The sequence below is a fragment of the Xyrauchen texanus genome, chromosome 26 (genome assembly GCF_025860055.1).
Source record: "Xyrauchen texanus isolate HMW12.3.18 chromosome 26, RBS_HiC_50CHRs, whole genome shotgun sequence".
NCBI classification, from domain to species: Eukaryota; Metazoa; Chordata; class Actinopteri; order Cypriniformes; family Catostomidae; genus Xyrauchen; species Xyrauchen texanus.
This window is the reverse complement of record NC_068301.1, coordinates 7,535,928-7,556,739: the sequence shown is the minus strand read 5'-3', so window position 1 is coordinate 7,556,739 and position 20,812 is coordinate 7,535,928. Positions and strand designations below refer to the sequence as shown.

Genomic DNA, 20,812 nt, shown 5'->3' with positions numbered 1-20,812 from the left:
TTTCCATCACTGTCCCCTCCCTTTTCGCATCAGTATGTACCCAGATTTCCACTTCAGTCAGTGGGTCATTTGAATCAACCTTCTCCATCTGCTCATACTCTCTGACTCCCTCTTTACGCTCTCTCTCTCTGAGTAAATAATGTTTGATCTCTCTCTTTCTCTCTCTCCATCAATAGGTCTCATTCATTCCCTCTCTCCTCCTGCATGCCATCAGACCTCCCCTCACCATCCCTGTTAATTCCAGTGATTTCTTTCTCTCCATGAAGCTGTCCGTGACTTCTCCAGTGCTATTCATTGCCTGTTCTTTCACTTTACATCATCTCTTTCCAAAGTCCTTTTTCTCTTGCTCTCTCTCTCTCTCTCTCTCTCTCTCTCTCTCTCTCTCTCTCACCCTTCCATGTTTGTTTCCATAAATAAACTTAGTTCTGTGACAAATGGGTCACTGTAAGTCACTTTGGATAAAAGTGCCAGCAAAATGCTTCCAAGTAAATGTATGTCATAACACATCCACAACTTGAGTGGTAATCTTACACAGAGATTTTATTGCTAAGAGGTTGCTCTTTCATAGCTCAGGAGATTTAATGGAGGTGTCTTTTATGTTCCATTTAAGCATCGACTTTGCCCTAAAATTCTTTAAAGTGATAGTTCACCCAAAAGTTCAAATTCTCTCATCATTTACTCACCCTCATGCCATCCCAGATGTGTATGACTTTCTTTTGCTGAACACAAATGAAGAATATCTCAGCTCATTTGGTCCATTCAATGCAAGTCAACAGGTTCCAAAACTTTGAAGCTCAAGAAGCACATAAAGGCAACACAAAGGTAATCCACACGACTCCATGGTTAAATCCATGCCTTCAGAAGTGATATGATAGGTGTGGGCAAGAAACAGATCAATATTTAAGTAATTTTTTTTACTATAAATTCTCCTCCCTGCCCAGTAGGTGGTGATTTGCAAGAAGAACATGAATGACCAAAAACAAAGGAAGAACTTTTAGTAAAAGTGGAGGTTTATAGTAAAAAAGTTATTATATATTTAGGTGTTTCTCACCCACACCTATCATATTACTTCTGAAGGCATGGATTTAACCACTGGGGTTGTATGGATTACTTTTATGTTGCCTTTATGTGCTTCTTGTGCTTTAAAGTTTTGGACCCTGTTGACTTGCACTGTATGGACCTACAAAGCTGGAATATTCTAAAAATCTTTGTTTGTGTTCAGCAGAGGAGGTGAACTATCCCAAAAGGGGAAATGAGAACGGAAACAAATGCGACAATTGTCTGCATATAGTAACAAGTATAGAGCTATAAAACTAATGCGGAGTGCATAGTTCAGATAATGTTATCTTGGAATATTTAAGTTCATATTGAAATCTCTGACTTTTGATTGCAGATTTTTTTAAGTGGAGTAGGTAAAGTTTTCCTTTGCATTATATTTAATCTTATCACAATAAGAGATCTCATTTGAAAAATGTTCCCTTTGGTTACTAAAGTCCCAAAGCATATCTGTTGTTACATTTCTATTAAATAAGCTTTCTGAGTATTTTCCAGCATTCCCCATTTCACATAGTAGCCGTTTCATATTGTTTAATGGTCACCATTACTGAGGGGATTGAAGAACTTCTACAACATTTTGCTTAATGATGCATAATTGTGCTAAATGATCTGAAGCTGTTTAAACAGCCACATTTAGAATATATCAGAAAAGCCAAATGGAGACCTTATACAGTATTTCACCCCAAAATGGAAATTCAGTAATTATTTATTCACCCTCATGTTGATCCAGTCACCATTCACTTTCATTGAATCTTCTTTTTCTTTTTTTTTTTCATAAAACAAAAGTGAATGGTGACTAAGGCTTACATTCTTCCTAACATCTACTTTTGTGTTTTACAGAAGTAAGAAAGTCGTAGCGGTTTGGAACAATATGAGGGTGAGTAAATCTGTTGATTTTGGGTAAACTATCCATTTCATAAAAACCTTTCATGTCAGTGTTTACACACTTGCACATAATACTTGCAAGGCAATAATAAGTTAAACAAACAAACATTTATTTGTTGGTGTTTTAAACTTTTACTGAAATAACTGACAGTTTGATATAGCCACACAAACACAAAAACTCACAAATACAAACTAGCATGGCAAACTTTAAGATGGCAAACATTTGCTTTGCACAAATACCACTCTACAAAAATGTTCTAACTGGCCCTTAGCCTACCCCTCCCTCACCTTTACACATTTCACAGTGTGATCTGGGTGTGTATGAGTCCCACATCTAAAATCACTGACCCATATGTCTACCTCTCTCATTCTGTGATGTTATATCTGGGTCCCCACTTACTGGGAGCTCTGTGTAGCTTAAACACAGAGGCACATGCATCAAACTGTTTTTTTCAATGCCTCTGCTGTAATCCTGTACCAACCTAGTCCATTTCCTCACAAACACCCACGCACAAATATACACATGCCAATCTATTTCCTTAACCCCCCTTTTCTCCCCCAATCTATTTCTGTGTGTTGTAGTGGGCTAGGGTGTGTGTGCATGGTTTGCAGCCCTGCCCAGTAAAATACAGACTTTTTGAAAGGAAGTCTGCAATATAATCTGGTCGCTTTATTGTAATTACAAGGTCCCCATTTTGGAAATAACCAGACTGTCCACATGCACTTGCCGTGTCTGTCTCCAAGGAAAACTTGTGCTGGCTTTTGTGTGCTTCCACCCCATTGCACTAGTTCCTATACAACACGTAGCCCGAGAGCTGGTGGCCTATTGGCAGATAATTCATTTTCACAATTCACAAGCAAAATTAATTTGCTCACTCAGATGTTCTGTCAGACATAAAATTTCTTAGCATGTGTGGTCAACAGAAACCTATATAAACACATGGCTAGTGGCCTATCGTCAAACCCTGAAATTACTGTGGACAAATTAGTAGGCTGTATTAATCTACACAGCTGTATTCGCTCAAGGTGGGAAACATCTGTCTTGAGGATTTCTATCTTTTGTTTTTTTATACTATACTACTTTATCCTAATAATGGGTACTAATAATCTGTTTTGCCATGTTCAGGGTTTGTATATATATGCCAAGACATTATGTCAGTCATCTATTTATATGAGTTCTTCTCTAAAGCACTTTTCAGTGTTTGAGTTTAAGTTGCGCATCAATGCCTACCTGGATGTAAACTAGTCTCAGACCATTTGATCCCAGCTGGATCTTATAACTTCTCAAGGTCTGTGTTCACCTGTGCTTCAAACTCAGCTTGGTTTTGATATGTTCACCATGTCTGATGTCCATGTTCACCACCATGAGCTCAAACAGTTGTAGTACAATCCAAGTACAGGGAGGTTTTAATGCTATTTTAAATGTTAAATCTCTACCATTTAACTGTCTTCCATTTGAAAATTGTATACAATTTCTTAGGAAAGTCATTGTACAGGAATAGTAATAGTATGATTTGACATCATTTAAGATATTCATTTGCTTTTTAGGCAACTGGGCACCTCTCCACCTGTGAGATGATTCTGCGCACATCCCTCAATCTCCATGATCGTTTCTCACATTAGTAAAATATCTTTATTCTACACAGAGTCACATTTTCCTCCTGACTCTCTGTGTCAATGGGTACACCGCACATTTAAAGGGTATGATTTACGGCACTGGCAAGAGGCAAGACAAAAACACATGCCATGATTGTTTAAAGATTCTCTCTTTTGGACAATAACAGGCAACGGGACACTGATTTAAATTACTGTTTTACTTTGCTGCAATTTTTGTTACAACAATGTGTAATGCTCATTATCTTGCATAATGCAAAGCCAATCATTTAAATCACCCTGTCAACAATATAAAAGCAGTTCAGTTGAAAGTCCTCATCAGGAACTAATATTGTTGGTGTGTGCTTTAATGTTGTAAAAGAACACAGTGTAGGGCATTATGTGATTAGTGGCTTCTCACAATGGCATTTTTTAAACAATTAATGGCAATAATTCAAATAAATAAAAAAAATGTTTTAATTTATTTCAGTTAATGCATTTATTGTATTTACAACTTTTTATCTATTAACTTGTGGAATCCTATAGTCTCATAAAAGGGTTGTTTCTTTAAAGCACATCCGTTTATAAAGATCCCTGGACAGAGCAAAGGCGTAACCTAAATAAATGACTGGGTTTCCTTTTTTATCCTCTACTTTGAAGAACTGAAGTCTGCAGCAGATATATAGGAGACTGACAGAGTGAGAGAACAAACAAAAGAAAGGAGAAACATCTTTGGTGTATCAGAGATTCAATTAGATATCAAACGTGGAGAGGGAAAGCATGATTAGATTTAATTATATGCTTAATCAGTCTGGTTTGTGCTGCTGATGTAAAACCATGAAAAGACTAGCTTCTGTATGTGTCTGTGACTTTAAAATGTACTGACCTCAATTGATATACTAACAGTAAAGCAAATAAACACATTCCTCAATAGACACTCACATTTACTCAGAATTCACTGTAGAAGCATGATTTTTTTTCTCTTAACCTGGCCAAACACCATAGTACTACAATATAATACTATACTATACTATACTATACTAAAGTGTGAATTCAGATAAATTAGCCCTAAGTCTGAATTTGAACTTTACTATGCTATCATAGTAGGGAGAATTCAGGTAAATGTAAATTGTATTGAATTCAGACTTTAGTATGGCATAGTATTTATAGTATAGCATAGAATAAAGTATAGAATAGTATAAGATAGCTGTGATGAGGAGGGCGTGGCTGGGCCGTGATGGAGCACGGCTGGCGCTGAATCAGCTGATCAGTGGGAGAGCGAGATAAAGGGGAGGCCAGAGATGCCAGTTTGAGGGAGAGATGCACGTGGCAGTGCTGCACGTTTGTTTATGTTGGTTTTAAGTTTACCATTAAAGCTTATGTTTACTGTTCAGACGATTCCCGCCTCCTTCTTGCCAGTCCTTATACTATAGTTTAGTTTGCATAGCATTTTATTGTGAATTTACGTAAATGTCAAGAAATGTCATCTTAATGTCGAGAATTAGCCCAAATTCAGACTTTAGTGTAGTATAGTATTAACCAAACTATATTAAAGACTGAATTTGGGCCAATTCTTGATATTTACATAAATTCACAGTATAGTGCTAGGTGAACTCTACTATTCTATACTTTACTACGATATTCTATGCTACAGTATGCTATAATTTACTATACCATACTATACTATATTATACTATATTATACTATACTATACTATTCTATAATAGAGTATACTAAAGGCTGAATTTGGACCACTTCTTGACATTGAGATGACATTTCTTGACATTTACCTAAATTCACTATACTATAGAGCTCTATACCATACCATACTATACTATACTATACTAAAGTCTGAATTTGGTCCACTTCTTGACATTGAGATAACAATTACCTAAATGCACTATACTGTACTATACTATACTATACTAGAGTATACTAAAGTCTGAATTTGGGCCACTTTTTGACATTGAGATGAATTTCTTGACATGTACCTAAATTCACTATACTATAATATACTATACTATACTATACTGCACTATAGTATACTCTACCATACCATACTATAGTCTGAATTTGAATTTACATTACTATATTATACTATACTTCACTTAATTATACCATACTATACTATACTATACTAAAGTCTGAATTTGGACCACTTCTTGACATTGAAATAACATTTACCTAAATGCACTATACTATACTATACTGTACTATACTATACTATACTATTCTATAATAGAGTATACTAAAGTCTGAATTTGGACCACTTTTTGACATTGAGATGACATTTCTTGACATTTACCTAAATTCACTATACTATAGAGCTCTATACCATACCATACTATACTATACTATACTAAAGTCTGAATTTGGTCCACTTCTTGACATTGAGATAACATTTACCTAAATGCACTATACTATACTACACTATACTATACTAGAGTATACTAAAGTCTGAATTTGGGCCACTTTTTGACATTGAGATGAATTTCTTGACATGTACCTAAATGCACTATACTATACTACACTATACTATATTATACTATACTAAAGTCTGAATTCGGTCCACTTTTTGACATTGAGATGAATTTCTTGACATATACCTAAATTCACTATACTATAATATACTATTCTATACTGCACTATATTATACTCTACCATACCATACCATACCATACCATACTATAGTCTGAATTCGAATTTACATTACTATATTATACTATACATTCCTTGACATTGAGATGACATTTCTTGACATTTACCTAAATTCACTATTTTATACTATACTATACTATACTATACTATACTATACTATACTATACTATACTAGAGTATATTAAAATCTGAATTTGGACCACTTCTTGACATTCTAGATGACATTTCTTGACATTTACCTAAATTCACTATACTATAATATACAATACTATACTATACTGCACTATGTTATACTCTACCATATCATACCATACAATACCATAATCTGAATTTGAATTGCTATCATAGGCGGAAATTGCGGGGGGCTCGGGGGTCAGGACACCCCCCATCAGAGGGTTGTCCCCCACTAAAATATCATGTGTATTGTAAATAATATAATGATATATTCTTAAAATAATTGTTTAAGAAATAAAATAATACAAATGCAAATGGGGCAACAACAAAAAAAACCTTGGTGTCCCCTTCAAAAATTGCTCTTGAGAATTGTTATGTTTATTGTCCCCCCCAACATTTTAATGACATTTTCGCCCCTGCTTACTATATTATACTATATAATACTATACTTCACTTAACTATACTATACTATACTAGTCTTAATTCCTTGACATTGAGATGACATTTCTTGACATTTACCTTAATTCACTATCCTATACTATACTATACTATACTATACTATACTATACTATACTATACTATACTATACTAAAGTCTGAATTTGGTCCACTTGACATTGAGATGACATTTCTTGACATTTATCTAAATTCACTATACTATAACATACCATACTATACTATACTATACTATACTAAAGTCTGAATTTGGTCCACCTTTTGACATTGAGATGAATTTCTTAACATTTACCTAAATTCACTATACTATAATATACTATACTATACTGCACTATACTATACCATACCATACATACCATAGTCTGAATGCGAATTTACCTTACTATACTATACTATACTATACTATACTATACTATACTAGCCTTAATTCAGGTAAATTGAGACACCTTTTGAAATTGAGATGATTTCACTTTACAATATTTTACTACAACTATACTATAATAGACTACATTAAACTTCAATAATAAGACTGCTTTTCAGAATATATAACTAAATTGAAGTTTTGCTGACTGGGCTGAGTTTTCACACCGTTCTGTACCTGCTGACTTGGTCATTTACGAGTCGGACAAGCGAATGAAAAGGGAGGTGAACGGTGCGTGACGTCAAGAGCGGATGTGGATCTGATTGGCTGCCGAAATTTTATCCATGCCTATACGGACCCACTGGTCCTACATGGTTCAGCTGTCTAACAGAAATAAATACGGAGAAAAACTGACTGATGAACGTGCCAATCGCTGGCACGTCAACATAAAAAAGCTCCTTTAATCAATACAGATATTTTGAGCCATATAGCCTATCCTTTCATAATTTCATACAATTCAAATGTATCGTGTAGAGGTCCACACAAGTCCGTATGCATGACTTTCCCTCCCTCTCCTTTTGCTCTCTGCCCTCTCATTCACTCTCTCTCCACACACGCACGCGCACACACGCACCCGTGCTCCTTCGCATTTCGTGGGAGAAAGTAAGAAGAGGGAGAGAGAAAGAGAGATTGAGAGAGAGAGTGATTTCAAGTCTCTCTCTGCTCTCTCTGCTTTCTTGTTAACTCAATGGGGCTCTAGCATTAGGGATTTCAAGCTGTAAAACTGCATATTTATTACCCGTTCCCTTTTTTCTATTTAAGTTTTGTACATAAGATAGGTAACTTATTGAAGAATCAGGTGGGTGTGCGTAAAATACGTCTCTTAAGGCGCACTAAACGTTTTGTGGCTCTCTGAAAGTCAAGTCAAAGATTATCTCGACTGACTTTCTGTGAGAGAAAGAAAAAGCAACTCTAATTTGAAATTGTCCTGCCTTGTAGTACAACCAAACCGGTCAAAACTTGGAAACTATGGATATTCGGAAGAAGCGGAGACCGTGGTGCGCTCTGGTGTTTGTCTCGCTCATGACCCTAACACTGGCACAAGCAGGTGAGGATTTTACTTTTATTTTTGAGAATTTTGGGAGCTTGTGGACTTAATTTGTTTTGATGGAATAAACAGTGACATGATGTACGCACAGGTCATTTTAATTGTAACCTACTTGCATGCAACATTGGGTTTTATGCGCCTTTACGCGTTACAGGTAACAGATGTACAGGTACACAGATTTGTGTTTCCAAGAATATGGATGAATTATATGCACTCGTTTTATTTATTCTAAATTGTCGTCTGTAAAACCACAGGTGGTTTCTATTCTAATCCCTTAATTTTGTTGTAACATCCATTGGATGTAAACGTCACTCAGTCTAAACTGTTATATTTTGGTTTATATTAAAATGATGTTGCCATTCGATTAAAATCACCTGTTTAGGTTGTTAAGTTGTGTAAAGAGCTGAAATTTGCACAGAAAAAAAAGAGGAAAAAAAAGGACAATATAGGCAAATGAGTTGAGGCCGCGTTGGCACATATGTGGCATTCCCGGCGGGGGCATAGGATAGGACGGTGCGTTTCAGTGTCAAGGTTACATTCTGGTCCGTCTAATCGTAAATACCACCGTTTTTGTGTGAACAATGTCACAGTTTATTAATTTAATTTCACGGTCTCTCACTTCTTTTTTTATTATTATTATTATTTTTATTATTTGAACAATTTATTGTTTTACAATTCGTTCTTATTTTTATTATTTTTATATCAACTTATTTGTATCTGTTTATTTAATCATTCCAAATTCATCCCGAATCATTCACTAAGGGCCATATGTATTTAATTTTGCACAATTAAAATATTTGTAATAATCTGGCTACACTGAACTGTTAATTAAAGGCTGTGCTTCTAGCGTTCACCACTTGTCGCGACAACTTTTCCATAAAGTCAACATTTACCAGAGTATCAGGCATAATCCGATTTTAGACATTTAAACATTGTAAGACCGAACACAGGATAAAATTGACTTGAAAGTGAAAAGTGATGAAAGTGCTTATGACAACAAAAAGGTTAGGTGCGTGTAATTTAAGTGATTCCAGATCGCTGATTCATTATATCATTTGACATATATCATTCATAGGAAGTCCACAAACTAACTATTTTTGAATGCGAGTTAGAAGATAGTTCAGTTGTGAAGTTCATAGCAGTCCCCTTCATACTCGAAGTCGGACAGTAGACTTTTGAGAGCGCAGTGATTTTAGGCGGGGAATATTTATTTAACATGGATGTTCATTTAACCTCATTTCAAAGGCAGTATTCTCAAAGAACGGTCTGTCTCACTTATGTTAACCAAAACACCCTCAACCCAAGCAGGGCAGAGCACTGAATGGAGCCACTGTGTGTGAAGGAAATACCTGGAATACTCGCGCGTATTTTCGTAGCACGTGAGGAAAGACTCTTCTCACGGGTGTGTCCGTCATTCCTCACAGTTTCATGAAATGCAACTTGTCATCGTTTGTTACTTTCACTCCTAACCTGCCCGCTCACTCACCTAAAGAGCATTTAGGGCCTCTTTAGATCCCTTAATGGACTAGTGTTTCTCAACAGTAGTCTGCTGAATGTATAATTATTGCATAGAAAGGGCATTGGATGTTCTTAAAGGAATATTCACTATGGAATATTAAGATGACTCGTTCCACCTTTTATATATATATATATATATATATATATATATATATATATATATATAAATTTGAGGTTTATTGAGGAACTTACAATAGAAGTCAATGGGGCCAATTTTTTTGTAGGCAAATATCTGAATCTTATAATTTTATAAAAGCACTTACAATAATATTTTTTTTAAAACATGTGTATTATTTGTGCTGTAAAGTTTTTTTAAATCGCCATTTTTATAGTCATTTTAGGAGTTGCTGTCATTACATCGTCAAGGCAACAAAGTTGTAAAATTGGATATAACTTTACACAGAAAAGGTTAATAAGCGATTTTATCACTCTAAAATCCTGTTAACATGCATATTGTTTACATTTTGTGGCTGTACTTTTGAAACAGCGAGTATTTTAACATTAACGGATTGGCCCCATTGACTTACAGTGTTAGTGCCTCACTGGAAACGAGATTTCTGCTTTTTTTGTTTTAAAAGCAAAGGAGAGGCACTACCACCCCTGGAGTCGTGACTTTGAATCCAGGGTGTGCTGAATTACTCCAGCCAGTTCTCCTAAGTGACCAAATTGGCCCGGTTGCTAGGGAATGTAGAGTCACATGGGGTAACCTCCTCGTGGTCACGATTAGTGGTTCTCGCTCTCAATGGGGCATGTGGGAAGTTGTGCGTGGATCGGGAGAGTAGCATGAGCCTCCACATGCTGGGGGTCTCAGTGGTGTCATGCACATCGAGCCACGTGATAAGATGCATGGATTGGCGGTCTCAGAAGCAGAGTAAACTGAGACCTGTCCTCCGCCACCCGGATTGAGTGGTTTAAGTAGTGGGAATTGGGCATTCCAAATTGGGGAGAAAAGGGGATACAAATTTAAAAAAGAAAAGGACGGGAAAGTCCAAATGTATTTTTGTGGTAAGCAATACTATGCCAGTTGAACTGAACATGTATTAAACCTGGAATATTATTTATATATATATATATATATATATATATATATATATATATATATATATATATATATATATACAGAATATATATATTACATTTAGTAGTGCTTGGCAGGCATCACTTGTTATATTGCTCATGCTAAGGATTAGGAATTAGTACATATTAAACTTTGGCATGTAAGGTGTCCTGCTAAATTTGTGCAATGAACATGTAATATACCTAAAATCTTGCGGCATGTTGTTAAAAGGTATACTGTGATTTTTCATTAGCAATCAGACCTACAATTTTTGCCTGGTGGATGATAAAATGGATGAAAAATATCATAGACTTACATTGAAGGAGTCACCCAAGTAATTTCTATGGACTAAAATACAAATAATCAGAGACTTGTTAGGTGGGCTATCTCAATTTGGGCTTGTAAGCACCCTAGCAACTGCATAGCAACGTCGATGAAAGATGAATTGTCTGTTAAAACAAAACTTACCCTAGTCATCCAACTCCATTTCCACATTTTAACCACAAGAGGGCTACTTGAACCTTCACACATCCACAAATGGCTCCGTTGCCAACAGAATGGTTCATTTGGTTAAAGAAGCGCAGCTTTGTGGTATGTTTGACAGACATTGTTTGTCACCATGGTTCAGTCTATACACTGTTCCTTGGAAAGCGATCTTGCTATCTCGTATTTCTTTTAGCTTCAGAAAGGACATAGGAAGTTGGTTTAATGGTTTGTGCAAATCCACAGATGCATTTGCCTGGACCTAAATACCGGAAATAGATCACTGGTTCTCTTTTCCACACATGTTTCTATGTGCTGTGGGGCTGGTTATACTGGAAACATTCTTGAACTTGGAAACATTATATGGAGGGGTCTTTACCAAGATAGTGGATTCTACAAAAGTTGAACACCTCTTGGTCAAGTTTGTTGTAATACCGCTGCAGTGTGTGCAAAATGTATATCTCACAATAATCTCTATATTTCAAGGTTAGTTTAAAATTACGTTTTTGTGGAATGCAGACAACTACACCACAAGAGGGCCCGACTTATGCTCAAGCTTTTTAACTCCATAGCACCACATCTAAATGATTCACTGTGCACATAATAAGCACTCTCATTCTTTGAGTCTAGCTTATTTTCTATTAGTGTCTCAGGGACGCTTTGTGCATGCCTTATGATCATAACTGTATAATTTCTTCAGTAATGGATGGCTGGCTGCATCTTTTCAGTTTTAAGTTGATGAAAGTTGTGTCAGATTGCTAAAACTCAGTGCTTAAGATTACAAACGCTTAGGTTGAGTGATTAAACTATTTGTTAAAAACAGAACTGCTTTACCATATAGAGGAGCTTTACCATAGAAATCAAGGCAAATAGTGTTTTTGTTTGTGCGGTGTATAGTGAATTAAGTGCCTGTGTGGCTGCTGTTGCAGTGCATCAAAGCATCCAGTAATCATGGCCAATCTTTCCAGAATTCCTTTTTCTTAGGAGAGAATAAACAATGTTCACTTTGACCTTATTAGTTCAGAAATAACAAAAGGTTTAATTCAGAACTAACCATTACTGCAATCTTGGTTGTTCAGTGAGTAACTCTTAGGGTTTTTCTTAGAATAGTAATATAGTATTACTTTCTAAATCGTGTATAATTTGGTTTGTAGTTTACAGTATACAGTAGCTGTGGATAGTCTGTATATACGTTCAATCTTTTCTTAGTTTACATGATGTTTAATATAGCGGCCATGTGGTCAGTTTATCTAGTGAGTGGCCGTTCATGTGTTCATATGTTCAAATGCTTCACTTGCATGTATGTTTTTAGCAGAAAGACCCTTAATCTTAATTTATACATTATCCAAGGCATGAAAATGACTTTCAGTAGTCAAAAAGTTTCCTGTAGCATAACAAACAAGAAACATACTGTATTATACCATTATTACACAATAAATTGGATAAAAGCATATGCCAGTAAATGTTAAATATGTATCTGATGACCTTTTGTTTAGAGGTATGAAGAGGTAGATTATCACTGTATATGTTTGTTTACAAATCATTTAGAAAATCTCAGTCTTTAAGACTTTAAGGCATAAAGGTACTACATTTGTCAGTAAAATCTTTATTCACTTGCTCGCACCCTGTAGACATCAATATTCACCTAAAATGTTCATGCACTTGTGTCTGCCGTAGGCATTTTTTTTTTTAACCTTTCATTAAGATCAAGGAAATATCTACTGTACTGTCAGACTTTTCAGTATGTAAACATTACTTGTTTGATATATAAGTCTCTGTAACCCCTTCATTATACCAGCAGTTGGTATGATGGCGTTGTGGTCTGAGTATTATAAATAAATCATAAATATAGAGAGCAATGATCTAAATTATAACCTCCAGACAGGCCTGTACATGCATGCCTAAATATTGTGGTTGGTGGAAAGAGAGTGAAGAGACGGATCCAAAAACATGATGGATTTGTCTTTATGTCTTGTACATTTTTGAAGTTTAATCTGTTTATGGTCTGTTGTCACAGTTGTTGCAGGTGATTGATGTATGTATGTGTGCATCTTTTCTACATCTTCATCATCCTACACGTCTTCATCTATTCATTCTTTCTCTTCATCTGCTTCTGTATTCGTCTGTCTCACAACTCTCACCATTAAAGTTGAGAGTTCAAAGGTCAAGTTGTCATGTGATACTGTCTTGCTGGTATTTAGCATGGTTATTTGAAGAACCTCACAAGAACGAGTTTCAGGAGAAGGTAGAGATCCAGAGGTCAAGGAAGGGGAAGATGTAGTATCCAAATCTTGGATCTACAGGAATGTACTGTCACCCATATTGTATGGTCACGATAGAGTTCTGGTGGTAGAAATGTGTTCGGAAATGTTGGGGTCACCTTGACTGTCAATGGCTGACTGTTTGGAATGTCTGTGCTAGGTCTTATTCATAGAGAACCTTTGTCTGTTTCAGTGTTTGCTGGTCTGTGTGAGCACACAGTGTTTGTTTGTGAGAACTGGTTGTGAGAGCTACAAGTCACTCTTGGTTTTGAACATCCAAGGACGTGTTTGCAATGCACATAACAGATGTATGTCTGTGTGTGTGCTCTTTTCTCAGTGCATTTGTTTGGTAGATGCAACTGAGGTTATATAAACAAAGAGAAAATAATGTCATGTGTAATAAATACAAGGCTTAGAAGAACTAATGAAATCTATTATAGTGGAATCGGTATCATTACAATTCAGATTTTGTGATCTAATTTAGCAATATAAAGAGTTAGATGTCTAACTATTAATTCCGATCCTCTGAAAGTGTTTATGATTGAATAAGATTGTTCAATAGACTGAACAATAGTCTTACAATCCCAATTTGTAAGTATTATTTATAAAATATGATTAATATTGTGCCTTGATCTTGCTTCAGAACCAAAAAAAGAAAATTCTGACTTTATATCTCGCAATTGTGACATTTTTTAGCAAATGCAACTTTAATACTTGTAATGCATGTTTTCATCTTGAAATTGCAACTCTAATTCTCACAATTGCGAGATATAACATTGTAATTACAAAATAAAAGTCACAATTGTGAGATTAAAAATTCAGAATTACTTTTTTATTTTTTTATTTGCAAGGTGGGATCCATCTTCCATAAATTAGTGAATGATGAATAAATAGAAATCTATTGCTAATTCTTGTGGTTCGGCATTTGAACAAACCTGTCAACCTAAGTGTTAAACTTCAGCATGTAACTCATCTTACACCGTTTGTGCTTCAAGAACGAAACCTCTAATCATGCAGCTTGTTGAGGAAAGGTAGATTACCTTTCTAATTGATCAGACTCACGATTTTCTCCTGGCAGATGATAAAGTGGGTGAAAATGTTCCATAGACTTACACTGAAGTAGGGATCCAAGCCATATAGGGACCAGAATATCATAGAGATTAGGGGGTGGACTCTTTTGACTTGGATAGTTCACCCAAAAATAACAATTCTCTCATCATTTACTCATGCCATCCCAGATATATATGATTTTCTTTCTTCTGCAAAACACAAACAGAGATTATTTTAGTAATATTTCAGCTTTGTAGGTCCATACAATGCAAGTGAATGGTGGCCAGAACATATTTAGGTCCAAAAAGCACATAAAGGCAGCATAAACGTTATCCATATGACTCCAGTGGTTAAAACTATGTCTTCAGAAGCAATATGTTAGGTGTGGTGAGAAACAGATAAATTTCTAAGTCCTTTTTTTCCCAATAAATTCTCCTCCCTGCCCAGTAGGTGGCGATATGCACAAAGAATGTGAACCGTCAAAAACAAAAGAAGAATGTGAAAATGGACATTTATAGTAAAAAAGGACTTAAATATTGATCTGTTTCTCAACAACACCTATCATATTGCTTCTGAAGACATGGTTTTAATCACTGGAGTTTTATGGATTACTTTTATGCTGCCTTTATATGCTTTTTGGACCTTCAAAGTTCTGGCCACCATTCACTTTAATTGTATGGACCAACTGTGCTGAGATAATATTCTAAGAATTTTTGTTTGTGTTCAGCAGAAGAAAGAAAGTCATTAACATCTAGGATGGCATGAAATTGAGTAAATTATGAGAGAACTCAAGCTTAGAGTCAGTGCTGTCAAGTCACATGAGTCAAGCTCAGGATTATTTGCTGCAATCTGCTCTGTCCATACATGATTGCATGGATGGGCAGAGAAATTGCCCAGAACAGAACCATACCCTCAACACCAGAAGCTTTACTTGTCTATAAGTGAATAAAGCATTCAAGTATTCATTTGATGGAAGTGGTCCTGATTGAATTTTCATTTATGTGTGAACTATCCCTTTAAGCAACAATTTAGCAATGCCCTAGCAACCACCCTACAGCCTACCACCCTACAGCTTTGTAACACTGGCAACCCACAAACACCCTACCATCATGGCGACCATCATGTCACTGTTTCCTTCTCGTCCTTTTTGGGTAACAGTTTTTTTGCAAAACTGCTATAATCTGTGAATGTGCTGCCGAAGCACACAGTAACAGTGCCTCTCAATCACCTACAGTGCCTACTTGTACATGTGCCTTTCCTCATTCCTAGTTCTATGTTACAGTTGACTAAAAATATATGCATTTTTATAAACAGGAAATGTTTTCACACATTTTTGGGGGTCTCATCACATAAAATAAGTTTGAACCAGGAAGGACCAGTGGGCAGGTGGTTGTGTGGCTGAGGCCTCAAACAGTGGCACACATTGTGCACATTATGAATTATATATTTGGTCAGTGTGGTTGTAGGGGCCAAAAATATTGGAAAACCCTAAGAAAAAAGTGCCACCACTAATCTCAAATGAAACAAAGATTTGTCAGGATTTAGAAAGAGTGCATGTCAGTGGGGATGTAGAAGCCAAACACTCAACCTCAAATATGTATTGCAGATACATTACGACTTAAGGTGCAGAGTTTAACATACTTTTAGAAGTTAATATTGTGAGTTGAGCAGATGGCATCAGGATTCACTTGAAGCCCATAAAGACAGACAGGGCTGCCAAGAGCAATAATAAGATGGAAATAGACATAAGCTTGCCTGTGTGGGGCATGTCAAAGGATTCAACATCTGTTTTAAAACCACTTTTCAAATGCATCATGGACACTTTTGAGTATTTTGTGCCAAGTGGTGTTTGCAGAAACAAGTGCACTTTTTAAAGTCATGTCTGACAGTTGTGTTATATTTTGCTAGGCTCAGACTAAAAATAATTTGTGCTGTTGGTTTTGTTAAACGTTTTTAAATCAAAGTGAAAAAGAACTGGTCTAATGGAATCTGCTGACCTTTTTTCACATTTGCAGAATGGATTTAAAATGTGTTAAACTGAGCTTAGAATACTACATTTTGATAGAGATAATTAATAATAATTTCATTAATTAATTAATAATTATAATAATTCCTTACAGTTATGTAGTGCTTTTCAATGCACTTAAAGTGCTCTACATAGTATAGGACGAATTTTCCTCAACCACCACCAGTGTGAAGCATCCACCTGGATGATAGTCATAGTGCGCCAGTACGTTCACCACACACCAGCTATTGGTAGAGAGGAGAGAGTAGAGTGATACAGCCAATTAATTTAGGGTGATAATTAGGAGGCCATGATTGAGGAGGGTCAACGGAGGGAATTTGGTCAGGACACCAGGGTTACACCCTACTCTTTACGAGAAGTGTCCTGGGATTTTTAATGACCACAGAATGTCAGGACCTCATCCGAAAGATGGATAGACTACAATTTACATACATATGTATAAAATCCTACATTTTTAACAATTTACTATTTATTTTTTTAATTGCTTGGAATGTGTAGAACTTTCTTAATGATATCTTTTGAATTATGCTAAAATATGCGCCGCTTTCTGTCCGCTGATTTTGTATGAGCTGAAAATAACGTTCCTAATGATAAATTAATGTTATCCTAATAGTAAAACTAAACTTAAAGTAACCTAATAAATGTTTCCATTTTTTTCTTTTTTTCGAACACAAAAGTTTCTTCTTGTTTTCACCCCTTTAGATCCAGTTGATGTTTTGCGGGTTCTGCAGTTGCCTTCACTCCCTGAAGGTGTGCAGAAGGTTCCGGGTTTCTGCACCTCACGCCGAGCTGGTACTCCTGATCATGCCTACCGTATCACCAAGAAAGCCCAGCTCTCTGCCCCCACTAAGCAACTATTCTCAGGTACGTTCCTTAATATCTGGTCATGTTGATATATCACATGATATGATATGATATGATATGATATGATATATGATATGATGTGATGTGATGTGATGCGAAATATGATATATTATATGATATGATATGATATGATGTGATATATGATATATGATATATTATATATTATATGATATGTTATGATATATGATATATAATATCATATGATATGATATATGATATGATATATGATATATTATATATTATATGATATGTTATGATATATGATATATAATATCATATGATATGATATATGATATGATATATGATATGATGTGATATGATATGATGTGATATATGATATATTATATGATATGATATGATGTGATATATGATATATGATATATTATATATTATATGATATGTTATGATATATGATATATGATACATGATACATGATATATAATATCATATGATATGATATACGATATGATATATGATATGATGTGATATGATATGATATATGATATATGATATATTATATATTATATGATATGTTATGATATATGATACATGATATATAATATCATATGATATGATATGATGTGATATATTATATATGATATGATATGATGTGATATGATGTGATATGATATGATATGATATGATATAATATGATATATGATATATGATATATGATATGATATGATATGTTATGATATATGATATTGCCCCAAGTGAAGGAGTTCAAGTACCTCGGGGTCTTGTTCACGAGTGAGGGGACAATGGAGCGGGAGGTTGGCCGGAGAATCGGGGCAGCGGGGGCGGTATTGCACTCGCTATATCGCACCGTTGTCACGAAAAGAGAGCTAAGCCGAAAAGAAAAGCTCTCGATCTACCGGTCAATTTTTGTTCCTACCCTCACCTATGATCATGAAGGCTGGGTCATGACCGAAAGAACTAGGTCACGAGTACAAGCGGCCGAAATGGGCTTCCTCAGAAGGGTGGCGGGCTTCTCCCTTAGAGATAGGGTGAGGAGCTCAGTCATCCATGAGGAGCTCGGAGTAGAGCCGCTGCTCCTTTGCGTCGAAAGGAGTCAGTTGAGGTGGTTTGGGCATCTGGTAAGGATGCCCCCTGGCCGCCTCCTTAGGGAGGTGTTTCAGGCACGTCCAGCTGGGAGGAGGCCTCGGGGAAGACCCAGGATTAGGTGGAGAGATTACATCTCCACACTGGCCTGGGAACGCCTCGGGGTCCCCCAGTCAGAGCTGGTTAATGTGGCTCGGGATAGGGACGTTTGGGGCCCCCTGCTGGAGCAGCTGCCCCCGCGACCCGATTTCGGATAAGCAGTTGAAGATGGATGGATGGATATAAGATATATGATACATTATATGATATGATGTGATATGATGTGATATATTATATATGATATATGATATATGATATGATATGATATGATGTGATGTGATGTGATGCGATATATGATATATGATATGATATATGATCTGATATATGATATGATATATGATATGATATGATATGATATATGATATATGATATGATATATGATATGATATATGATATATGTTGTGATATAATATGATATGATATGATGTGATATATTATATATGATATGATATATGATGTGATATGATATGATATGATATATGATGTGATATGATATGATATGATATGATGTGATATATATGATATGATATATGATATATGATATGATATGATATATGATATATGATATATGATATGATATGATATATGATATATGATATATGATATGATATGTTATGATATATGATATATGATATGATATGATGTGATATGATGTGATATGATATATGATATATGATATGATATATGATATGATATGATATATGATATGATATGTTATGATATATGATATATGATATGATATTGTGGCATGGGGGCATGGTCATGTGTCAGTCTGCGGGACAGAGAGAGAGTGACACATGACCACGCCCCCCATGCCACAGATATGTTATGATATATGATATAGGATATGATATATGACATTATATGATATGTAAGGGATAAACTATAGTCAGCAAGTCAAAATACAATTTCGCCAAAAAGTAAATAAATCTCGGAAAAGAGGATCGGGATTCTGACAAGGAATGGAGAGTTCTTGTATCCACATGAATTTGACTGGCTGGCTGTAGATTATTCGGCTTAGTACATGGCTACTTAACAAATAAATGATTAATGGACATGAAATATTGATATAAATTCAAATTACGTTATTATTTTTTAAGAAAGAGACCACAGCGTCTTCAAAAACAGCTGAATTCCACCTCCGGTTTGTGTCTAAATTCTGCTGGTGTTTACTTTGGGAAAATTAATATCTGACTGCTCATTATCCCACTTATTACAAGACTACTTGCCAAAATAATAAATAAATGCATATGAAATATTGAACTGAGTTAAAATTATTTGATCATCTTATTGTAGAGATCCCAGAGTGATACGAGAAGTAGGAAAGATAACTCTCAATACCCGGATGACCAGTTAAATATTCCTTTATCCCAGATGTTAGGTCATTAATAAGAAACGTCAGACCGCTGGACGCTGCAACTGACAAAACAGAAACGAGTATTCCAAAGAGGCGTGATATATATATATATAAACACACCGATCACCCACAACATTAAAACCACATGCCTAATATTGTGTAGGTCCCCCTCAAACCGCCAAAACCGCACCAACCAGCATCTCAGAACAGCATTCTGAGATATTATTCTTCTCACCACAATTGTACAGAGTGGTTATCTGAGTTATCGTAGACTTTGTCAGTTTGAACCAATCTGGCCCATCTCTGTTGACCTTACTCATCAACAAGATATTTCCATCCACTGATCTGCCGATCACTGGAAGTTTTTTGCTTTTGGGCACCATTCAGAGTAAACTCTAGAGACTACTCTGTTGAGTAGTTCTGTAACTGCTGATTTCCTGGGATTTTTCATGCTCAACAGTCTCTAGAGTTTACTCAGAATGGTGTCAAAAGCAAAAAACATCCAGTTTTTATTTACATTTATGCATTTGGCAGACGCTTTTATCCAAAGCGACTTACAGAGCCCTTATTACAGGGACAATCCCCCGGGAACAATCTGGAGTTAAGTGCCTTGCTCAAGGACACAATGGTGGTGGCTGTGGGGATCGAACCAATGACCTTCTGATTCCCAGTTTACCAGTACTGTGGTTTAGACCACTACACCACCACCACTCCATATTATATTATCTCAGAATAGTGGGTGGTT

The 20,812-nt window shown here is 35.8% G+C and overlaps 1 protein-coding gene across 6 annotated transcripts in view; it reads left to right on the top strand.

The window, feature by feature from the left end:
• The first annotated feature begins 7,639 nt into the window (after positions 1–7,639).
• The window catches only part of LOC127619647 (collagen alpha-1(XI) chain-like), a 53,985-nt gene continuing 40,812 nt past the window's right edge, over positions 7,640–20,812 (top strand). For 2 of the 6 annotated variants that reach the window (XM_052092601.1, XM_052092600.1), the window contains exons 1-3: positions 7,640–8,041; positions 8,182–8,290; positions 17,388–17,549. In XM_052092601.1, the coding sequence (XP_051948561.1) occupies positions 8,212–8,290; positions 17,388–17,549 (241 nt within the window). In that variant the 5' untranslated portion in view covers positions 7,640–8,041; positions 8,182–8,211. The remainder of the gene's footprint in view (positions 8,042–8,181; positions 8,291–17,387; positions 17,550–20,812) is intronic. The other 4 variants (XM_052092604.1, XM_052092603.1, XM_052092602.1 and 1 more) reach the window with 3 other exon arrangements.